We start from the raw sequence: 17100 nt of genomic DNA on the forward strand, positions 1-17100 counted from the left end.
CATGTTTGTTGACTTGAATTCATTTCAAGCTGTAAATTGGACTATTCCAGAGAAGCTTAAAAGCATCATTTTCCAGGATGCCCTGGACATGTTCAGGGTCGTACCATGGATGGACCTTGGGGTTAAAGCCCCTGGGGTATGGGCGATAGTAAAAGCAGTGCGCCATGCCATCATGTCTTTTAAGATGGTAAAGCTCATCATCAGCTCAGGGCCCTTGCCCCTGTTACATGCAGCCCAGACAGCAAATGGGACTTCTCCCAGGAAACACTGCCTAGTTGAACCCACCAAGAACTTTCCGGAGAATATGGAGGCTCCCCAACACAGCAGCCTTCTGCATTACCCAAATTGTCAGAAGGGCTGTGGAGAACCCGGGCACTCCCCTGATCTGCGCCAAGAAATCAGGAGGTACCAAACCAAGGGCACCGAGAACAATGGGAAGCCTGACGACAGTGTACTTGGGATGCAAGCGAGACATTTCAAAGGCCAGGTCCACATATTATTATTATTAATTCATCCCCCTTCTGCGCCAAGGATACTGCAAACTGTAGTGCAAATGGGTTGCGCAGTATACAGAAAATGACCAGTCTTCTTACATGCAAGCGAAGAGAGCAAAGGTTGGCAACATACTTCCCGCACTCAGGTCGAAAAATATTTTTCATGTCAAAATAAAACATTGCCACCATCAAAAATACACACCCATTTCTTCACCGGGTTGTGCTCTCACATTTCTAGCCTTATGGTATTTCATTTTAATTTCTGCTTGTTCTTGTTCCGTCACTCCACTCAGCTGGAAGCTGGCAGGGGTAATGGAGGCAAAAAAACGATCTGAATACCACGAGTGGCACTTAAAATGTTGAATAAAACATATTTCGCGTGAGTAATTATTAAACATGGAGTAGGAAATGTGAGAGCACAACCAAGAGAGGAAAGGGAAGTGTACCTTTGATGGTGGTGATATTTTATTTTGATATGAAAAATATTTCCCGATCCAAAGCGAGGGACGCAGGTTGCCAACCTTTGCTCGCTTCGCTTGCATATGAAAAGAAGTGTCATATTCTCTATACTGCGCAACCCCATTTGCGCTACAGTTTGCCTGTGGTGGAAGCAACCAGGCAGCAGGAGGGACATCTCTGTGATTTACATGTTGCATGGCCCAAAGGGTAACCTAGCAAAAGGAGGGGACAACTCTCTGACTTACATGCTGCATGACTGATGGGCTAACCTAGCAACACACTGGAATGGCCCTGTGACCTACAAGCTGCATGGCCCAAAGCGTAACATAGCAACAGGAGGTGACCATGGCCCAAAGGGTAATCTAGCGATAGGAAAATGAAATAGAAAATAGGAAATGTGAGAGCACAACCAAGTGAGGAAATGGGAGTGTACCTTTGATGGTGGTGATATTTTATTTTGATATGAAAAATATTTCCCGATCCAAAGCGAGTGACGTAGGTTGCCAACCTTTGCTCGCTTCGCTTGCATATGAAAAGAAGTGTCATATTCTCTATACTGCGCAACCCCATTTGCGCTACAGTTTGCCTGTGGTGAAAGCAACCAGGCAGCAAGAGGGACATCTCTGTGATTTACATGTTGCATGGCCCAAAGGGTAACCTAGCAAAAGGAGGGGACAACTCTCTGACTTACATGCTGCATGACTGATGGGCTAACCTAGCAACACACTGGAATGGCTCTGTGACCTACAAGCTGCATGGCCCAAAGCGTAACATAGCAACAGGAGGTGACCATGGCCCAAAGGGTAATCTAGCGATAGGAAAATGAAATAGAAAATAGGAAATGTGAGAGCACAACCAAGTGAGGAAATGGGAGTGTACCTTTGATGGTGGTGATATTTTATTTTGACATGAAAAATATTTCTCGATCCGAAGCGAGGGACGTACGTTGCCAAAATTTGCTTGGGGAGGGGACAACTCCCTGACCAACACGTTACATGGCCAATTGGGTAGCATAGCAAAGAAGGTGATCAGCTCTGTGACCTACAAGCGTAATGGCCCAAAGGATAACCTAGCAATAGTACGGGACAACTCTCTAACCTACAAAGTGCATGGCCAAATGGGTAAACTAGCAACAGGAGGTGATCAGCTCTGTGACCTACAAGCGTAATGGCCCAAAGGATAACCTAGCAATAGTACGGGACAACTCTCTAACCTACACAGTGCATGGCCAAATGGGTAAACTAGCAACAGGAGGTGACCTACAAGCGTAATGGCCCCAAGGATAGCCTAGCAATAAGTGGGAACAACTCTCTAACCTACACGCTACATGGCCCACAAGGTAACTTATCAATAGGTGTAGACCTACTCACACTGCATGGTCCAGGAGGTCAGCACTTAATTCCAGCTCCTCATCATACTCTGCAACATCTGACATCTTCTTCAGCAGAGAGGAAGCCACCAGTCCAGATGCTGCAAGCATCGAAATTTGTTTTTGAGGTGCTCAAGCTATCTACAATGTGTGGACATGTTCAACCTATGGAGGCTATTTACAATATGTCTACATGTTCAACCTGCAAAGGCTATCTGCAAAGGCTATCTGCAATGTTCAACCTATGGAGGCTCTCTACAATGTGTTGACATGTTCAACCTATGGAGGCTCTCTACAATGTGTTGACATGTTCAACCTATGGAGGCTATCTATAATGTGTCAGCATGTTCAACCTACTGAGGCTATTTACAATGTGTCGACATGTTCAACCTACAGAGGTTCTCTACAATGTGTTGACATGTTCAACCTACAGAGGTTCTCTACAATGTGTCGACATGTTCAACCTACAGAGGCTATCTACAATGTGTTGACATGTTCAACCTACAGAGGCTATCTACAATGTGTTGACATGTTCAACCCGCTAAGGCTATGTACAATATGAGTTATAGGATTTTCTACAAGGAGTGCATAAGTTCAAATCAAATTTACAAAGACCTGATGCAGACTACTTACTGAGTTGATCTCTGCCCAGTTTCCAAAAAAGGTTTGCCATCTGCCGTCTGTTGAAGAGGATGGCCCACAGGAACAGGTGCTTTTCAGGGTTGGTGAACTCAAAAGTTTCTTTCACTTTGAGTTTGCTTCTGTGGCTGATGTGACCCTCTGAGGAAGAAGAATGTACTAGCATTTCTTATAAGTGTTCATCCTCATTTACTGGGTTATATTTCTGGCCTCAAATTCTCACTATCTCCATCTCATCTGATTCATCTGGATGATAGTGCAGAATAGGTCCACGTTCAACTTCAAGGTGCTTAAGTATAAACAAACCATTAACTGAAAATAAGGCAGGAAAGCTATTACATGAAGGGTCACATGTCACCTAGCTGAGACTTAGGTTGTTTTGGAGTAATAACAGGGGTATATGCAGCTTGAGAAACTCTTTTCGGTGATTATAAGGTTGTTGGGGTATGTTTTATAGTTTTCAAGAAAATAGCTTTTAAAATATGGTCCTCAGTGCCAAAATGACCTAAGTCAGAGTATGGTTGTTTTGGCTGACAACAGTCATGATTTTGGTTGTTTTGGCATGGAACTACCATAGACTCTTCCGGAAGGAGGTAGAAAAATCTTCTGACTGTGTGGTTACAACCAAACAAGCAACCCAAAATAAGGGCAATTCTGGACTTAAAACAGCTTGAATCTATGTATAAATTACAAGAAATAATAATTTATGATTGTAAATTAAACAAAATATGTGACTGAATGGTGAAGTTATTAATTTAGGCCTGTAAACTCTGATCGTAACAATGATCAGTGTGTGAGTATGGCTATCAGACTAATAAAAGGTGGAGTTATGTTCTAGTGTTAGTTATCACAAAGATCAAAATGTAAATAATATTAACATGACCTGATCCTACGATACTATATCAACACGATCATCACAATGATAAACGTAACACATGAGGACCTGATCCTACGATACTATATCGTCAAGGTTATCACAATGATCAATGTAAACACATGAGGACCTGATTCTGTGATACTATATCATGAAGGTTATCACAATGATCAATGTAACTCATGAGGACCTGATCCTGCTGAGAATTGTCAGTTACACTCAATAGATGCAAAAGTTAACATTAAAGGTGTGAAACACTTCCAGTCTGTACATGAAGAGGATTAAGCTACTTACCTTCTTTTAGCATCTGAGGGCCTGAACAACATTGAGAAAAATATTATATTATAACATGAATATACAAGATCAGAGGAGAGTGTCAATCTTGGATGCCCAGGGGAACATGTCAGTCTCTGGTGTCCAGGGGAGGGGATAAATCTCTGGTGTCCAGGGTAGGGTGTCAGTCCCGGGTGTCCAGCTTAGGTGTCTAGGGTGTCAGTCTTCAATGTCAAAGAGAGGGTGTCAGTCTCAGGAGTTAATCTCAGGTGTCTGGTGTAGGGTGTAAATCTCTGGTGTCCTGGTGAAGGCATCAACTTGAAGGTGTCCAGGAGAGGGTGTCATTCTAAAGAGGCTGGGGAGGGTGTCAGTCACTGGTGTCCAGGGGAGGGTGTCAGTCTCAGATATCCCAGCAAGGGTCTCAGGGGTTGAGGAGTCAGACACTGATGTCAAAGTAAGTCTACATACCTTCCTGGGTGATCCTCTTCATCAGAGGTTTGATGGTGCCAGGATCTCCCAGCCATGACATAGACGGCCTCTTAACAGTCACCACATACTTTGTTTCTGTAGAATTACAATAAATCCTGATGATACAGCAATATATGATGTCTAGCAATGACAGTGATGGTCCTTACTACAATACATTCGCAAAGAGCCTGAAGTCAACTACAGACAACGTTCCTTACCAAAATACACAGTCTGGCTACTACAGATGGCGTTCTCTTCTATAATACACCGGCAAAGAGCCTGAAGTCAGCTACAGACAATGTTCCTTACCATGATACAATAGCATGGCTTGGTCCTGGAGGAGAAACATAATGATCTTGCCAACAAACTTGAGGAGATCAGGGCAGGACTCCCATCTAGTTACTCCTTGACAGCACAAATATGCTGCCCAAGTTTGCTGCAACAAGTGATAGTGTTCAGTTAAAATAGAGACATTACATTTTCACTTTCCAAACTTTTGAAATTTATGTCACACAATGAAAAGAGGTCAGTGCTATTGGTGAAAAATATAGACAAGAGCAATCACTAGCTAATTGTGGAGCTAACTCACCCGCTGGTAGGCAAGTAGGTTCCTGATTAGCTCTGCCTGTGTGTCTCCCATGTCGTTGATCATCTGCAGAAACAATGTATAGGTCGTAGGACAATTTACTACTACTTCCTGCTAGACAAAATATGGGCTAGTCTTCCTCCTAGTACAAAAAATACTGGCTACCTTACATCCTAGTATACAAAATACTGGCCATACCACCTCTTGCTACACTACATACTGTCTAGTCTACCTCCTGCTACACAAAATACTGGCTAGTCTGCCTTCTGCTACACAAAATACTGACTAGCCTGCCTTCTGCTAAACGAAATACTGGCTAGCCTACCTTCTATACAAAACCCTGACTTAGTAAAGTACCTCCTGCTACATAAAATATTGGCTAGCCCACTTCCTGCTACATAAAATATTGACTAGCCCACCTCCTGCTACATAAAATGCTGGCTAACCTACTCCTGCTAAACAAAATACTGGTTAGCCCACCTCCTGTTAAACAAAATACTGGCTAGCCTACCTCCTGTTACATAAAATACTGGCTAGCCTACCTCCTTTTACATAAAATACTGGCTAGCCTACCTCCTACTAAACAAAATACTGGCTAGTCTACCTCCTGCTACATAAAATGACGGCTAACCTACTCTTGCTACATAAAATGATGGCTAACCTACTCCTGCTACATAAAATGATGGCTAACCTACTCCTGCTAAACAAAATACTGGCTAGCCTACTCCTGTTAAACAAAATACTGGCTACCCTACCTCCTGCTACATAAAATACTGGCTACCCTACCTCCTACTAAACAAAATACTGACTAAGCTACCTCCTGCTACACAAAATACTGGCTAGCCTAACTCCTGCTACACAAAGTATTGGCTAGTCTACCTCCTGCCACATAAAATACTGGTTAAGCTACTGTTGGTAAACAAAATACTGGCTAGACTACTCCTGCTAAACAAAATACTGACTAGTCTACCTCCTGCTACATAAGGTACTGGCTAGTCTGCCTCCTGCCACATAAAATACTGGTTAAGCTACTGTTGGTAAACAAAATACTGGCTAGTCTACCTCCTGCCACATAAAATACAGGATAGCCTACCTCTGGCTACATAAAATACTGGATAGTCTAACTCGTGGTACATAAAATAACTTCCAGACTCTTTCATCAGACTCTAGTGGTAGTGGAGCATTTCAAGAGAAAATTTCAAGAGAATCGTTCACTTATAGAAACAAGCCCCAAAATTGGCACACATACTCTTAGGGGATTTCTTGATTTGATAAAACCCATTAGCCACCCTCAAATTCAAGATGGCAGCCATTTTCCAAGATGACTCTGCTAAAATGTATAGTGATATATACAGTCACGCCGTGTTAGTCTGAACCCCGATAATCAGATTCCTGTGATATCTGTAACCAATCCTGTTTACTATATAAACTGTTGATTCATTAATCCGATACTTCACTCTCCACCTCCGGACGTAAATTAGCGGTAACACATTAGCTAGTTACACATGGTTTTGCTCATTAATCCAGCGGTTCACGAAAAAGGTTCAGATAACAGCCTTACCTCAAGAGCACCTGTGATTAGTGCTCGCCCTCATCGGCTGACTTCAATGGTAAGTGTTAAGTGAGGAGACACTTCTGAGTTGAGCATGTCATTTGTTTGTGATTTTAATCAGTTAACAGGTTTCACTTTTGTTTAGTTTGAGTAATACCTGTCATGTTTCCTTGCTGTATAAAATACCGATTGAGTCTTAATGACATCAGCTGCACTTGACACCTGTCGGTCACAATGGCAAGTCCCGCCCCTAAGCGTAAACGATGTGAAATTACTACCGCACAAACAAAAAAGAAAAATTTGTAGATACAAAGAGAAACATCCGAAAGCAAGTTTGGATCTGATGAGTAAACATTAATATATTATGTTAATATTCAAGTTGTTATGTCTACGAACTGTAATAAAGTCATTTGATACATGTATATGTTCGTATGTTCTTGTCTTAGTATGTCAAAGGGAGGTAACTCTACTGAAGAGGTGTTTGTTTCAGTAGTCAGAACACTTTTGATGAAAAACAGAAGTGTCCGGATTAACGCGGCCTGACTGTATCGCAATTGTGTTTGCATTTTGTAAGTGTAGCATCTTTCTGTGCAATGCTTCCAAACTGGAGATGACATGAAGCGGATGGATGTGTAGGGTGTGGGATGTGGGGTGAGGGGCCTGGGTCGGAGCGTTGAGACAGACGTTGAGAGACTTGCAGTAGTAGCTCAACTGAGTGGATGCCAATGCACACTAAAAGTAAGGGCACAATGGTCGCACTGCTGCTGTGAAACTCAGCATGGAGGGTTAAGTATCAGGTGAATACTTAGTTTAGCATAGCTGAATAATTAGTTTAGAGTCCCAAATATTATATAACTTGCCCCACATCAGTTAGCAAGTGTGGAGTACATGAAGTTTCGCAAATATGTTTAGTTAGATACCTGCACAGCTGGGAGAAGCAACAGTCAACAGGTATGTAGAGGTTGGGGTGGTCTGTCCACCAGTTTGGCGAATTGGTCTGTCGCCACATCAGCCATAGACCACAATTCCACAGCAATGACCGCAACCACATCTTTCCATGCAACCACCACCTCTGTTTACAGAATCCAACCAGAGAAGACAAGGTTGAAAAGTGTGGACAGCTGAAGTTTGTAGAGGAGAAAGTGAGGACTGTTCCAGAACTTCCAGACTCTTTCATCAATGTCTGACCCACCTTCTTCACAAGAAGCCATTTCCTCCACAGAGAGATGTGACATTATCCAGACACCAGTCTACTAAGAAATTTAGACAATGTTGTATCTGCATTCACCATCTTGGTGAATAGGTATCAAGGTATCACAATATAATAATTATCAGTGTTTAGTGAATCAAGACCGAGGTGTTTTACCACCTGAATAACTTTCACAAACAATGGGATATGGCATAAAATTATGGACTCAATCTTTCCTCCAGTGCCATTTTAGTCCCATGCAATCTGTACATCACTGTACATCACTGTACATCACTGTACATCACTGTTAACCTTGGTTCAGCTCTCCTGTGCTGGCACACTTTGTCAGTTCAGGCTCGGCTATCTAACTGACATCTATGTGAAACTATATGTACTCCACACTTGTTAACTGATGTGGGGCAAATTATATAACATTTGGGACACTAAACTAACTATTTAGGTATGCAAAACTAATCATTCAGCTGATACTTAACCTCCGTACTGAGTTTCACAGCACTGCACACCAATGCAAGTCTCCAACGTCCAAGGGTCGCAACGTCCCGACCCACATCCCACACCCCAACAGTATTGTCTCCTGTTGGTTCCTTCCTATTGCGCAACATAGTACAATAACCAGTCCAGAATGTTTAGACTGATTAACTGACTTAACTGGATACATAAACTGGATACATTTTAGTACTATTTGATACATCCAAGGACTCATATATTGCAACACTACGCTCCTTCTAACCCTTCCAAATATGTAGTACAGCAAGCTCTAACAAACACAGATCTAGAAATCATGGAAATTTCAAAATGAGGCTCAAAATGAGGCTCGCTAGAAAGTTTGATGGTATGTTATGGAATTGATATTATTACCCACGAGGTACTTCATAAAGGTGTTTCATTACAAAGTGTTATGACACATATGTGTCATAACACCTTCGAGTGATCTGATTGGCTAATACGTGAACTTCGATATTACTGGTACTACTTTCATTACTCATTCCATTCATGATTTTCATTCAAGTTTTCATACCTGAGAGCATGTAAAACGAAAACACTTCTATGGAATTAGATAACATTTATTTCATTTATTGTGGTTACAAGCTTTATTTTCAATTCTATGACAACTCAAGTTTCTGTAATAAAAACGAAAAGAAAACAATCTATAAAAATATGTAAACAAATACGTTTAGTAGGCTGCTCACAAGTGTAAACAAATATGGCATCGCCCATAAGAGTTATTGATTTTGTTAAAATTGACAGACAATTGGTCGAAAGAATTGTGAATGTTATCAGGAGATTGAATAACTTCTGTGTGTATGTTGTCAGGACTGCACAGCAGCACACAACATCAAATGACGAGCGGCGCTCTTGTATCTCTATCACTGCCACTGTCAGCTGAATCCATTCGAGTCCTCCCGCACAAACATATTGTCACTGCCGTGTCTGCCGTGGTTTCTTATGTAGGGGTCAAAAGCACTTCCCAGAATCTGAACACAAAAGGCTTGAAATCATCTTCGTTCGAGGTTGTAGGCTGTGCTTTCAGACCCAATTTTCGGTGGAGTCTTCAATATAAACATTGAAGCTTGACATGTGGGAATTCCAAGCAGAGATGAGAAGGCGTCACTGGCATCCTGCACAAAGTGTCGCCGAATTATTTACAGTAACTCATCCTCCGATGAAGAACATTGAGCTCAACCATTTGAGACATACAGTTGTCTGTTATTCACATTCATCTTTGCTGTTGAGTTTGCCGCTACTAATTAAATGCTCCCCAGAATCTTCTGCTTAGGGAACACTTCTCAACATGACAACTAGCCCGACAGCCGACTCTCATTCAGTAAAGATTTAGGTCATGTTATCAAGTTCAAAATATTTACACTTCATAGCTGTTTTGATGAATTACATTATTGCTTTTGGAAACAAATCCTCAACTGAAAAGAATTAAATTTTCATTACGACTTGATTCTGTCTTCATTTGTTTATTTTCTTGTGATTTGGCGTCGTATAGGAAATACATTGCCTCTACGCAGCGTATGTTTTCCTGGAGTGAAGTGGTAGACATTCCAATCACCAATATGATGTACTAATCCGCGTTACATGGTTCTACATAGGAAAGCAAAATATTGCTGTATTTTAACAATATTTTCACTTTTTAGAACATGGGTAATAAATAGGATACAAAACTCGTTCCCCTTTCATATCAAGTTTATGTCCCTCGTGAAATAATCTTTGCTGTTGAGTTTGCCACTCCTAATTAAAACTTGATATAAAAGGGAAAGCTCGTTTAATATCCTATTATTATATCATTCACAGTGTGCGTAACAAAACTCAACACAATAAAACACAAATCAGGCGTAACTGGTGAGCCAGATGCATTGTAAATTATTATACAACCTCATCAAACAGCAGGTCAAGCAGTTTACACCTCGCCATAAAATATAGAAATACGGTGTCATTAAACTTTGAAATTAAATTCATTTGTAAATACCATTTTCTAATGAAACAAGAAATTGAAGTTCTGTGTAACCTGAGTTGTTTGTGACCACTATTTTCACTTCCACATGAGAAAATTCAGATCGGCTGAAAAGTAAGTCATTGCCTGGACAGGTTGATGAGACTCATGTTTCGGTATGTCTACTTTATGTCATGTCCAGTTTGGAAACCTTGCACAGAAAGATGTTATACACACAAAATGTCAAACTAAACTGCAATATATATTATGCAACATGAACCTCTTATTTTGCAGAAAATTAGGGTTTGGTGACTGTTATGTGGTACAAGGAACAGGTTTCATCAAACGAGGAATCCCCCAAGAGAATGTGTGCCAATTTTGGTGCTTGTTCCCGGAAGTGAACAATTGTTACAGTTATCTGCTCCACTATGGTGCAACTCTCACATCAAATTACGGCCTCTAAGGCAACTGGGCCACATGTGTCCCATGAAACATCTCAGACAACCAGGCCACCTGTGTCCTGTATAGTGGCTTAGACAATTGGGCCACCCATGTCTCATGCAGTAGCTTAGACAACTGGGCCACATGTGTCCAATGTAGTAGCTTACAACTGGGCCACATGTGTCCTGTGTAGTAGCTTAGACAACTGGGCCACGTTTCCTGTGTAGTGACTTAGATAACTGGGCCATCTGAGTCCTGTGTAGTGGCTTAGACAACTGGGCCACATGTCATAAAATGGTCACTAAAAATATTGAAGGTTGGTGGTAGTGTTCTAATATTTGTGGTTTTATGCATTTGCTTAGGCTTGTCAAATATTTCAATTAAATAAATATGAACATTTTTGTTGTATCTGTTTCCGCCTGTTTCCTGTGTAGTAGCTTAGACAACTGGGCCACATGTGTCCTGTGTAGTGGCTTAGACAACTGGGTCACATGTGTCCTGTGTAGTAGCTTAGACAACTGGGTCGCCTGTGTCCTGTGTAGTAGCTTAGACAACTGGGTCACATGTGTCCCATGCAGTGGTGTAGATAACTGTGCCACCTGTGCCCTGTGTAGTGGCTTAGACAACTGGGCTGTCTGTGTCCTGTGTAGTAGCTTAGACAAGTGGGTTGTCTGTGTACTGTGTAGTGGCTTAGACAACTGGGACACCTGTGTCCAATGTAGTAGCTTAGACAACTGGGACACCTGTGTCCAATGTAGTAGCTTAGACAAGTGGGCCACATGTGTCCTGTGTAGTGGCCTAGATAACTGGGCCACATGTGTCCTGTGTAGTAGCTTAGATAACTGGGCCGTCTGCGTCCTGTGTAGTAGCTGAGACAAGTGGGCCACATGTGTCCTGTATAGTGGCTTAGACCACTGAAACACCTGTGTCCTGTGTAGTGACTTAGACATGGGGGACACCTGTGTCCAATGTAGTAGCTTAGACAACTGAGCCCTCTGTGTCCTGTGTAGTAGCTTAGACAAGTGGGCTGTCTGTGTCCTGTGTAGTAGCTTAGACAAGTGGGCCACATGTGTCCTGTGTAGTGGCTTAGACAACTGGGACACCTGTGTCCTGTGTAGTGGCTTAGACATCTGGGACACCTGTGTCCTGTGTAGTAGCTTAGACAACTGAGCCCTCTGTGTCCTGTGTAGTAGCTTAGACAAGTGGGCTGTATGTGTCCTGTGTAGTAGCTTAGACAACTGAGCCCTCTGTGTCCTGTGTAGTGGCTTAGACAAGTGGGCCACATGTGTCCTGTGTAGTAGCTTAGACAAGTGGGCCACATGTGTCCTGTGTAGTGGCCTAGACAACTGGGACACCTGTGTCCAATGTAGTAGCTTAGACAACTGAGCCCTCTGTGTCCTGTGTAGTAGCTTAGACAAGTGGGCCACATGTGTCCTGTGTAGTGGCTGAGACAACTGAGCCCTCTGTGTCCTGTGTAGTAAATTAGACAAGTGGGCCACATGTGTCCTGTGTAGTAGCTTAGACAAGTGGGCCACATGTGTCCTGTGTAGTAGCTTAGACATCTGGGACACCTGTGTCCAATGTAGTAGCTTAGACAACTGAGCCTTCTGTGTCCTGTGTAGTAGCTTAGACAAGTGGGTTGTCTGTGTACTGTGTAGTGGCTTAGACAAGTGGGCCACATGTGTCCAATGTAGTAGCTTAGACAACTGAGCCCTGTGTCCTGTGTAGTAGCTTAGACAAGTGGGTTGTCTGTGTACTGTGTAGTGGCTTAGACAAGTGGGCCACATGTGTCCAATGTAGTAGCTTAGACAACTGAGCCCTCTGTGTCCTGTGTAGTAGCTTAGACAAGTGGGCTGTCTGTGTCCTGTGTAGTGGCTTAGACAAGAGGGCCACATGTGTCCAATGTAGTAGCTTAGACAACTGAGCCCTCTGTGTCCTGTGTAGTAGCTTAGACAAGTGGGCTGTCTGTGTCCTGTGTAGTAGCTTAGACAAGTGGGCTGTCTGTGTCCTGTGTAGTAGCTTAGACAACTGGGACACTTGGGTCCTGTGTAGTAGCTTAGACAAGTGGGCTGTCTGTGGCCTGTGTAGTGGCTTAGACAACTGAGCCCTCTGTGTCCTGTGCAGTAGCTTAGAGAAGTGGGCCACATGTTTCCTGTGTAGTAGCTTAGACAAATGGGCCACCTGTGTCCTGTGTAGTGGCTTAGACAACTGGGACACCTGTGTCCAATGTAGTAGCTTAGACAACTGGGACACCTGTGTCCAATGTAGTAGCTTAGACAACTGAGCCCTCTGTGTCCTGTGTAATTGCTTAGACAACTGAGCCCTCTGTGTCCTGTGTAGTAGCTTAGACAAGTGGGCTGTCTGTGTACTGTGTAGTGGCTTAGACAAGTGGGCCACATGTGTCCAATGTAGTAGCTTAGACAACTGAGCCCTCTGTGTCCTGTGTAGTAGCTTAGACAAGTGGGCTGTCTGTGTCCTGTGTAGTGGCTTAGACAACTGGGACACCTGTGTCCAGTGTAGTAGCTTAGACAACTGAGCCCTCTGTGTCCTGTGTAGTAGCTTAGACAAGTGGGCCACATGTGTCCTGTGTAGTGGCTTAGACAACTGAGCCCTCTAGACAAGTGGGCCACATGTGTCCTGTGTAGTGGCTTAGACAACTGGGCCGTCTGTGTCCTGTGTAGTGGCTTAGACATCTGGGACACCTGTATCCAATGTAGTAGCTTAGACAACTGAGCCCTCTGTGTCCTGTGTAGTAAATTAGACAAGTGGGCTGTCTGTGTCCTGTGTAGTAGCTTAGACAAGTGGGCTGTCTGTGTACTGTGTAGTAGCTTAGACAACTGGGCCACATGTTTCCTGTGTAGTGGCTTAGACAACTGGGCCACATGTCATAAAACGGTCACTAAAAATATTGAAGGTTGGTGGTAGTGTTCTAATGTTTGTGGTTGTATGCATTTGCTTAGGTTTGTCAATATTTCTATGAAATAAATATAAACGTTTTTATTGCATCTGTGGTTTAGAAAACTACTGGATCAAAAGTATTGTCTCATTTTGGATTATTGTTTATCACCTGACCCTAATTCATAGCTCCCAACTGGCTAATTTAAATGTTGCCATAAATTCCGTACACCAATCTGGGTACTCCTCTAACAATACTTCAGTATAGCATAGCAACAAGGAACAAGGTCCTGGTATACAGCTTACATCAAACAGAGCACAAGTCAACACATGGTGGAGCTCATCATGGTCATATATTAGGCTCTATTCCACAAATGGGGCTGATATATCTGTAACTCTGAATAAACCACACCTCACCCCCTACAGCGAGTCATGTGATTCATCTCCTCACTATTACTTGGCGTCTAACCAGCTGTAACATTTTGGCTTCCCTAGTGGGATAAACTACTTCTAATGCCCATACAAAACATTACGCAATCTGCCAATCTTGCTAAGAGTGTTATGTTATTTCAGGGCTGACAGATATATTTCACTCTGAATAAACCACACCTCACCCCCTACAGCAAGTCATGTAATTCATCTCATCCCTATTACTTGGCGTCTAACCAGCTGTAACATATGTAGTGGTCCACCAGAGTTTGTGTACAGTAACTGGACAGGACTAGTACTCACATTAGCATAGAGATTCCAGAGAGTCTTTACTGTCAGGAACCGTTTAATGTCCAAACCATTGTCAATAAACAGCTGAACAAAATCAGTTCTGTCTTGAACCAAGGCTGTCACCATCGCATCGTATAAGTTGATTTTCTGTACAAATAAAACAGAATTAAACAACAAACTCATTTATACATACAATGTGTATATTCTAGAAAACTGGAATACAGTTTTTGTGATATGTGTGATGCTCTCCTCTTTTATATAAGGTAAACTGAGATACTGAACAACCAAAATTATGCCTGTGATTGTTAAATGTGAGTCACCACAATGAACTATGACCTACCTGCCAATGTTTGCAGTTGTTGGATGTGAGTCCTCACCATGAACTATGACCTACCTGCCAATGTTTGCAGTTGTTGGATGTGAGTCCTCACCATGAACTATGACCTACCTGCCAGTGTTTGCAGTTGTTGGATGTGGGTCCTCACCATGAACTATGACCTACCTGCCAATGTTTGCAGTTGTTGGATGTGGGTCCTTACCATGAACTATGACCTACCTGCCAGTGTTTGCGGTTGTTAGGGGTGAAGATCTCCTGACGGGCAATGTCACACCGGTTCCAGGCAAGGGCTAGGGCCAACTGGGAGTTGGCATTTGACTTGTTGGCTGAAATATCAGGAGAGAGAATGTGATGGAGTGGACAAGAAATGAATACAGATAATTACATCATTCAAAATCACACATAGTACACCTTTGTGGGGACATCATCCCCAGGTATCCTGTGTGCAGCACCTCTAGTCCAGTCCCAAACATTCACCCCACCTATTCTGCTGTTTCATGTTTACCCTGGCTCTCACAACACTGCTACAGATACTTGACTACATACCTCCTGTCTTATTACCCACACAAATGTTCAGGTTTCTGATCAATCACATGTATGTTGGTTAGTGGCCCAAATCTAGGTGCAAATGATTGCCTAAATATCATAGGTCATTATGATGAATGTTTGTTGAATCCCACCTCATGAGTGAGAGAAGTTCTGTGCTGAGGAAGGTGGGTCATAGGTATTGGGACAATACTGGAACTACTTAGATGGAGACAACAACAGTAAAATCAAGACAGAAATTGAGACAAGATTCAGTGTTGGCTGAAGTAGGATTGTAATGGCTTCCTACCCTTCAACAGAGCATACAGAATAGCTCGGTCGATGTCTCGGATGGATGCTGCATTTTCCAAGTTATAAACATTTACCTGTAAAAAGAGAGAAAAGGCTGTACATTATGTAAGACAATCTGAATAACACAACTTGACATAAAATTGCTTTCAAATACTGTCAAGAGTTCTACAATTCTCCTCACAACAACAATAAAGACATGCATGATGTGAGAATCAGGGATGGACCAAACATCACTTGTCACAGTCAGATCATCAACATGTACGTCACTTAACAAACATCACAGATGTGAGATCTGAAATGTGAGAATCAGGGATGGACCAAACATCACTTGTCACAGTCAGATCATCAACATGTACGTCACATAACAAACATCACAGATGTGAGATCTGAAATGTGAGAATCAGGGATGGACCAAACATCACTTGTCACAGTCAGATCATCAACATGTACGTCACTTAACAAACATCACAGATGTGAGATCTGAAATGTGAGAATCAGGGATGGACCAAACATCACTTGTCACAGTCAGATCACCAACATGTACGTCACTTAACAAACATCACAGATGTGAGATCTGACATGTGAGAATCGGTTAACTGATGGTGAACAAACTAACCAGTCTGCGGTGGTCCAAGCAGTACTTGAGGTTGTGCAGACAATCTTGAATCTTCTTGTCCACTTCGGTGTCTGATGACTTCCACACAAACATCTTATAAGCTTTCTCCATCATAATTTCATTGAAGTCTCGGGGAAAAGAGCTCTTCTCCTCACTGAAAATCAAAATAGATGCACATCTTCGGTAATACAGTAGAATCTGTCTATTACGGACATGTATCAGACTGTAATTTTTGTCCGGATATAAAGAAGTCCAGATTGCAAAACTTATGCCTGTTACCATTCTGTTGAGTTACCTCACCTTGTTACCAACAGCTAACAACTTGAACAGTTCTGTTTTTTTTCATTTGCACAAACGCTTATTTATGATTTCATTTTTAATTTTCATGAGAAAAAGTCTGTCAACACGGTCTGTTTCTGCCTCTGTTTCCCCTGCTGCACTACAACACAAAATCACTGTAAGTCTCTCTTTGGACACTCCTCCTTTTGCAGTATGGGCTTTATCAGACAGGGTTTTGTCAGGTACGGCGTGAAAGAAAAGTCCAGTTTCGTCACAGTTAAACACATTCTCCATATCATAATCACTCATCAAGTTTGGTAGGCGTTCTAAGAAATTGTCAATCACGTGTTGGTCCACGCTGGCACTTTCACACTTATCTTGAACTGTTTGATGTTGTATCTTGATTTCCAGCTAGTAAACCATCCATCTGCTTCTTTAAATTCAACAACACCAAGGTCTGAGGCATACTGTAGGGCTTTCTCTCTCAATATGGGCCCGGATGAAGGCAGCATATTCTTACTGCGTGCATGGGGAAACCATTCATAGAGGAGAGAATTGTTCTTGTCGAACTTTCCGGTGATGTGCTGCTTGCTATTTTCATTTAGGTTCTT

The 17100-nt window shown here is 42.4% G+C and overlaps 2 protein-coding genes across 2 annotated transcripts in view; one reads left to right on the forward strand and one right to left on the reverse strand.

Annotated features, from left to right (window-relative positions):
• Window positions 1-17100, reverse strand: part of LOC137284679 (transient receptor potential cation channel subfamily M member-like 2) — a 99505-nt gene that overhangs the window by 36964 nt on the left and 45441 nt on the right. Inside the window, exons 9-17 of the mRNA XM_067816587.1 lie at window positions 16211-16364; window positions 15593-15668; window positions 14977-15083; window positions 14433-14567; window positions 5166-5228; window positions 4886-5012; window positions 4577-4672; window positions 2956-3102; window positions 2324-2423 (exon numbers count right to left, since the gene is read on the reverse strand). Coding sequence (XP_067672688.1) covers window positions 2324-2423; window positions 2956-3102; window positions 4577-4672; window positions 4886-5012; window positions 5166-5228; window positions 14433-14567; window positions 14977-15083; window positions 15593-15668; window positions 16211-16364 — 1005 coding nt within the window. The remainder of the gene's footprint in view (window positions 1-2323; window positions 2424-2955; window positions 3103-4576; window positions 4673-4885; window positions 5013-5165; window positions 5229-14432; window positions 14568-14976; window positions 15084-15592; window positions 15669-16210; window positions 16365-17100) is intronic.
• LOC137284589 (uncharacterized) lies at window positions 6668-12363 on the forward strand. The gene is given in 3 exon segments (XM_067816462.1): window positions 6668-6772; window positions 7797-7856; window positions 11860-12363. Coding segments are annotated over 3 exon segments (669 nt in total).

Source organism: Haliotis asinina, chromosome 5 (genome assembly GCF_037392515.1).
Source record: "Haliotis asinina isolate JCU_RB_2024 chromosome 5, JCU_Hal_asi_v2, whole genome shotgun sequence".
Classification (NCBI taxonomy): Eukaryota; Metazoa; Mollusca; class Gastropoda; order Lepetellida; family Haliotidae; genus Haliotis; species Haliotis asinina.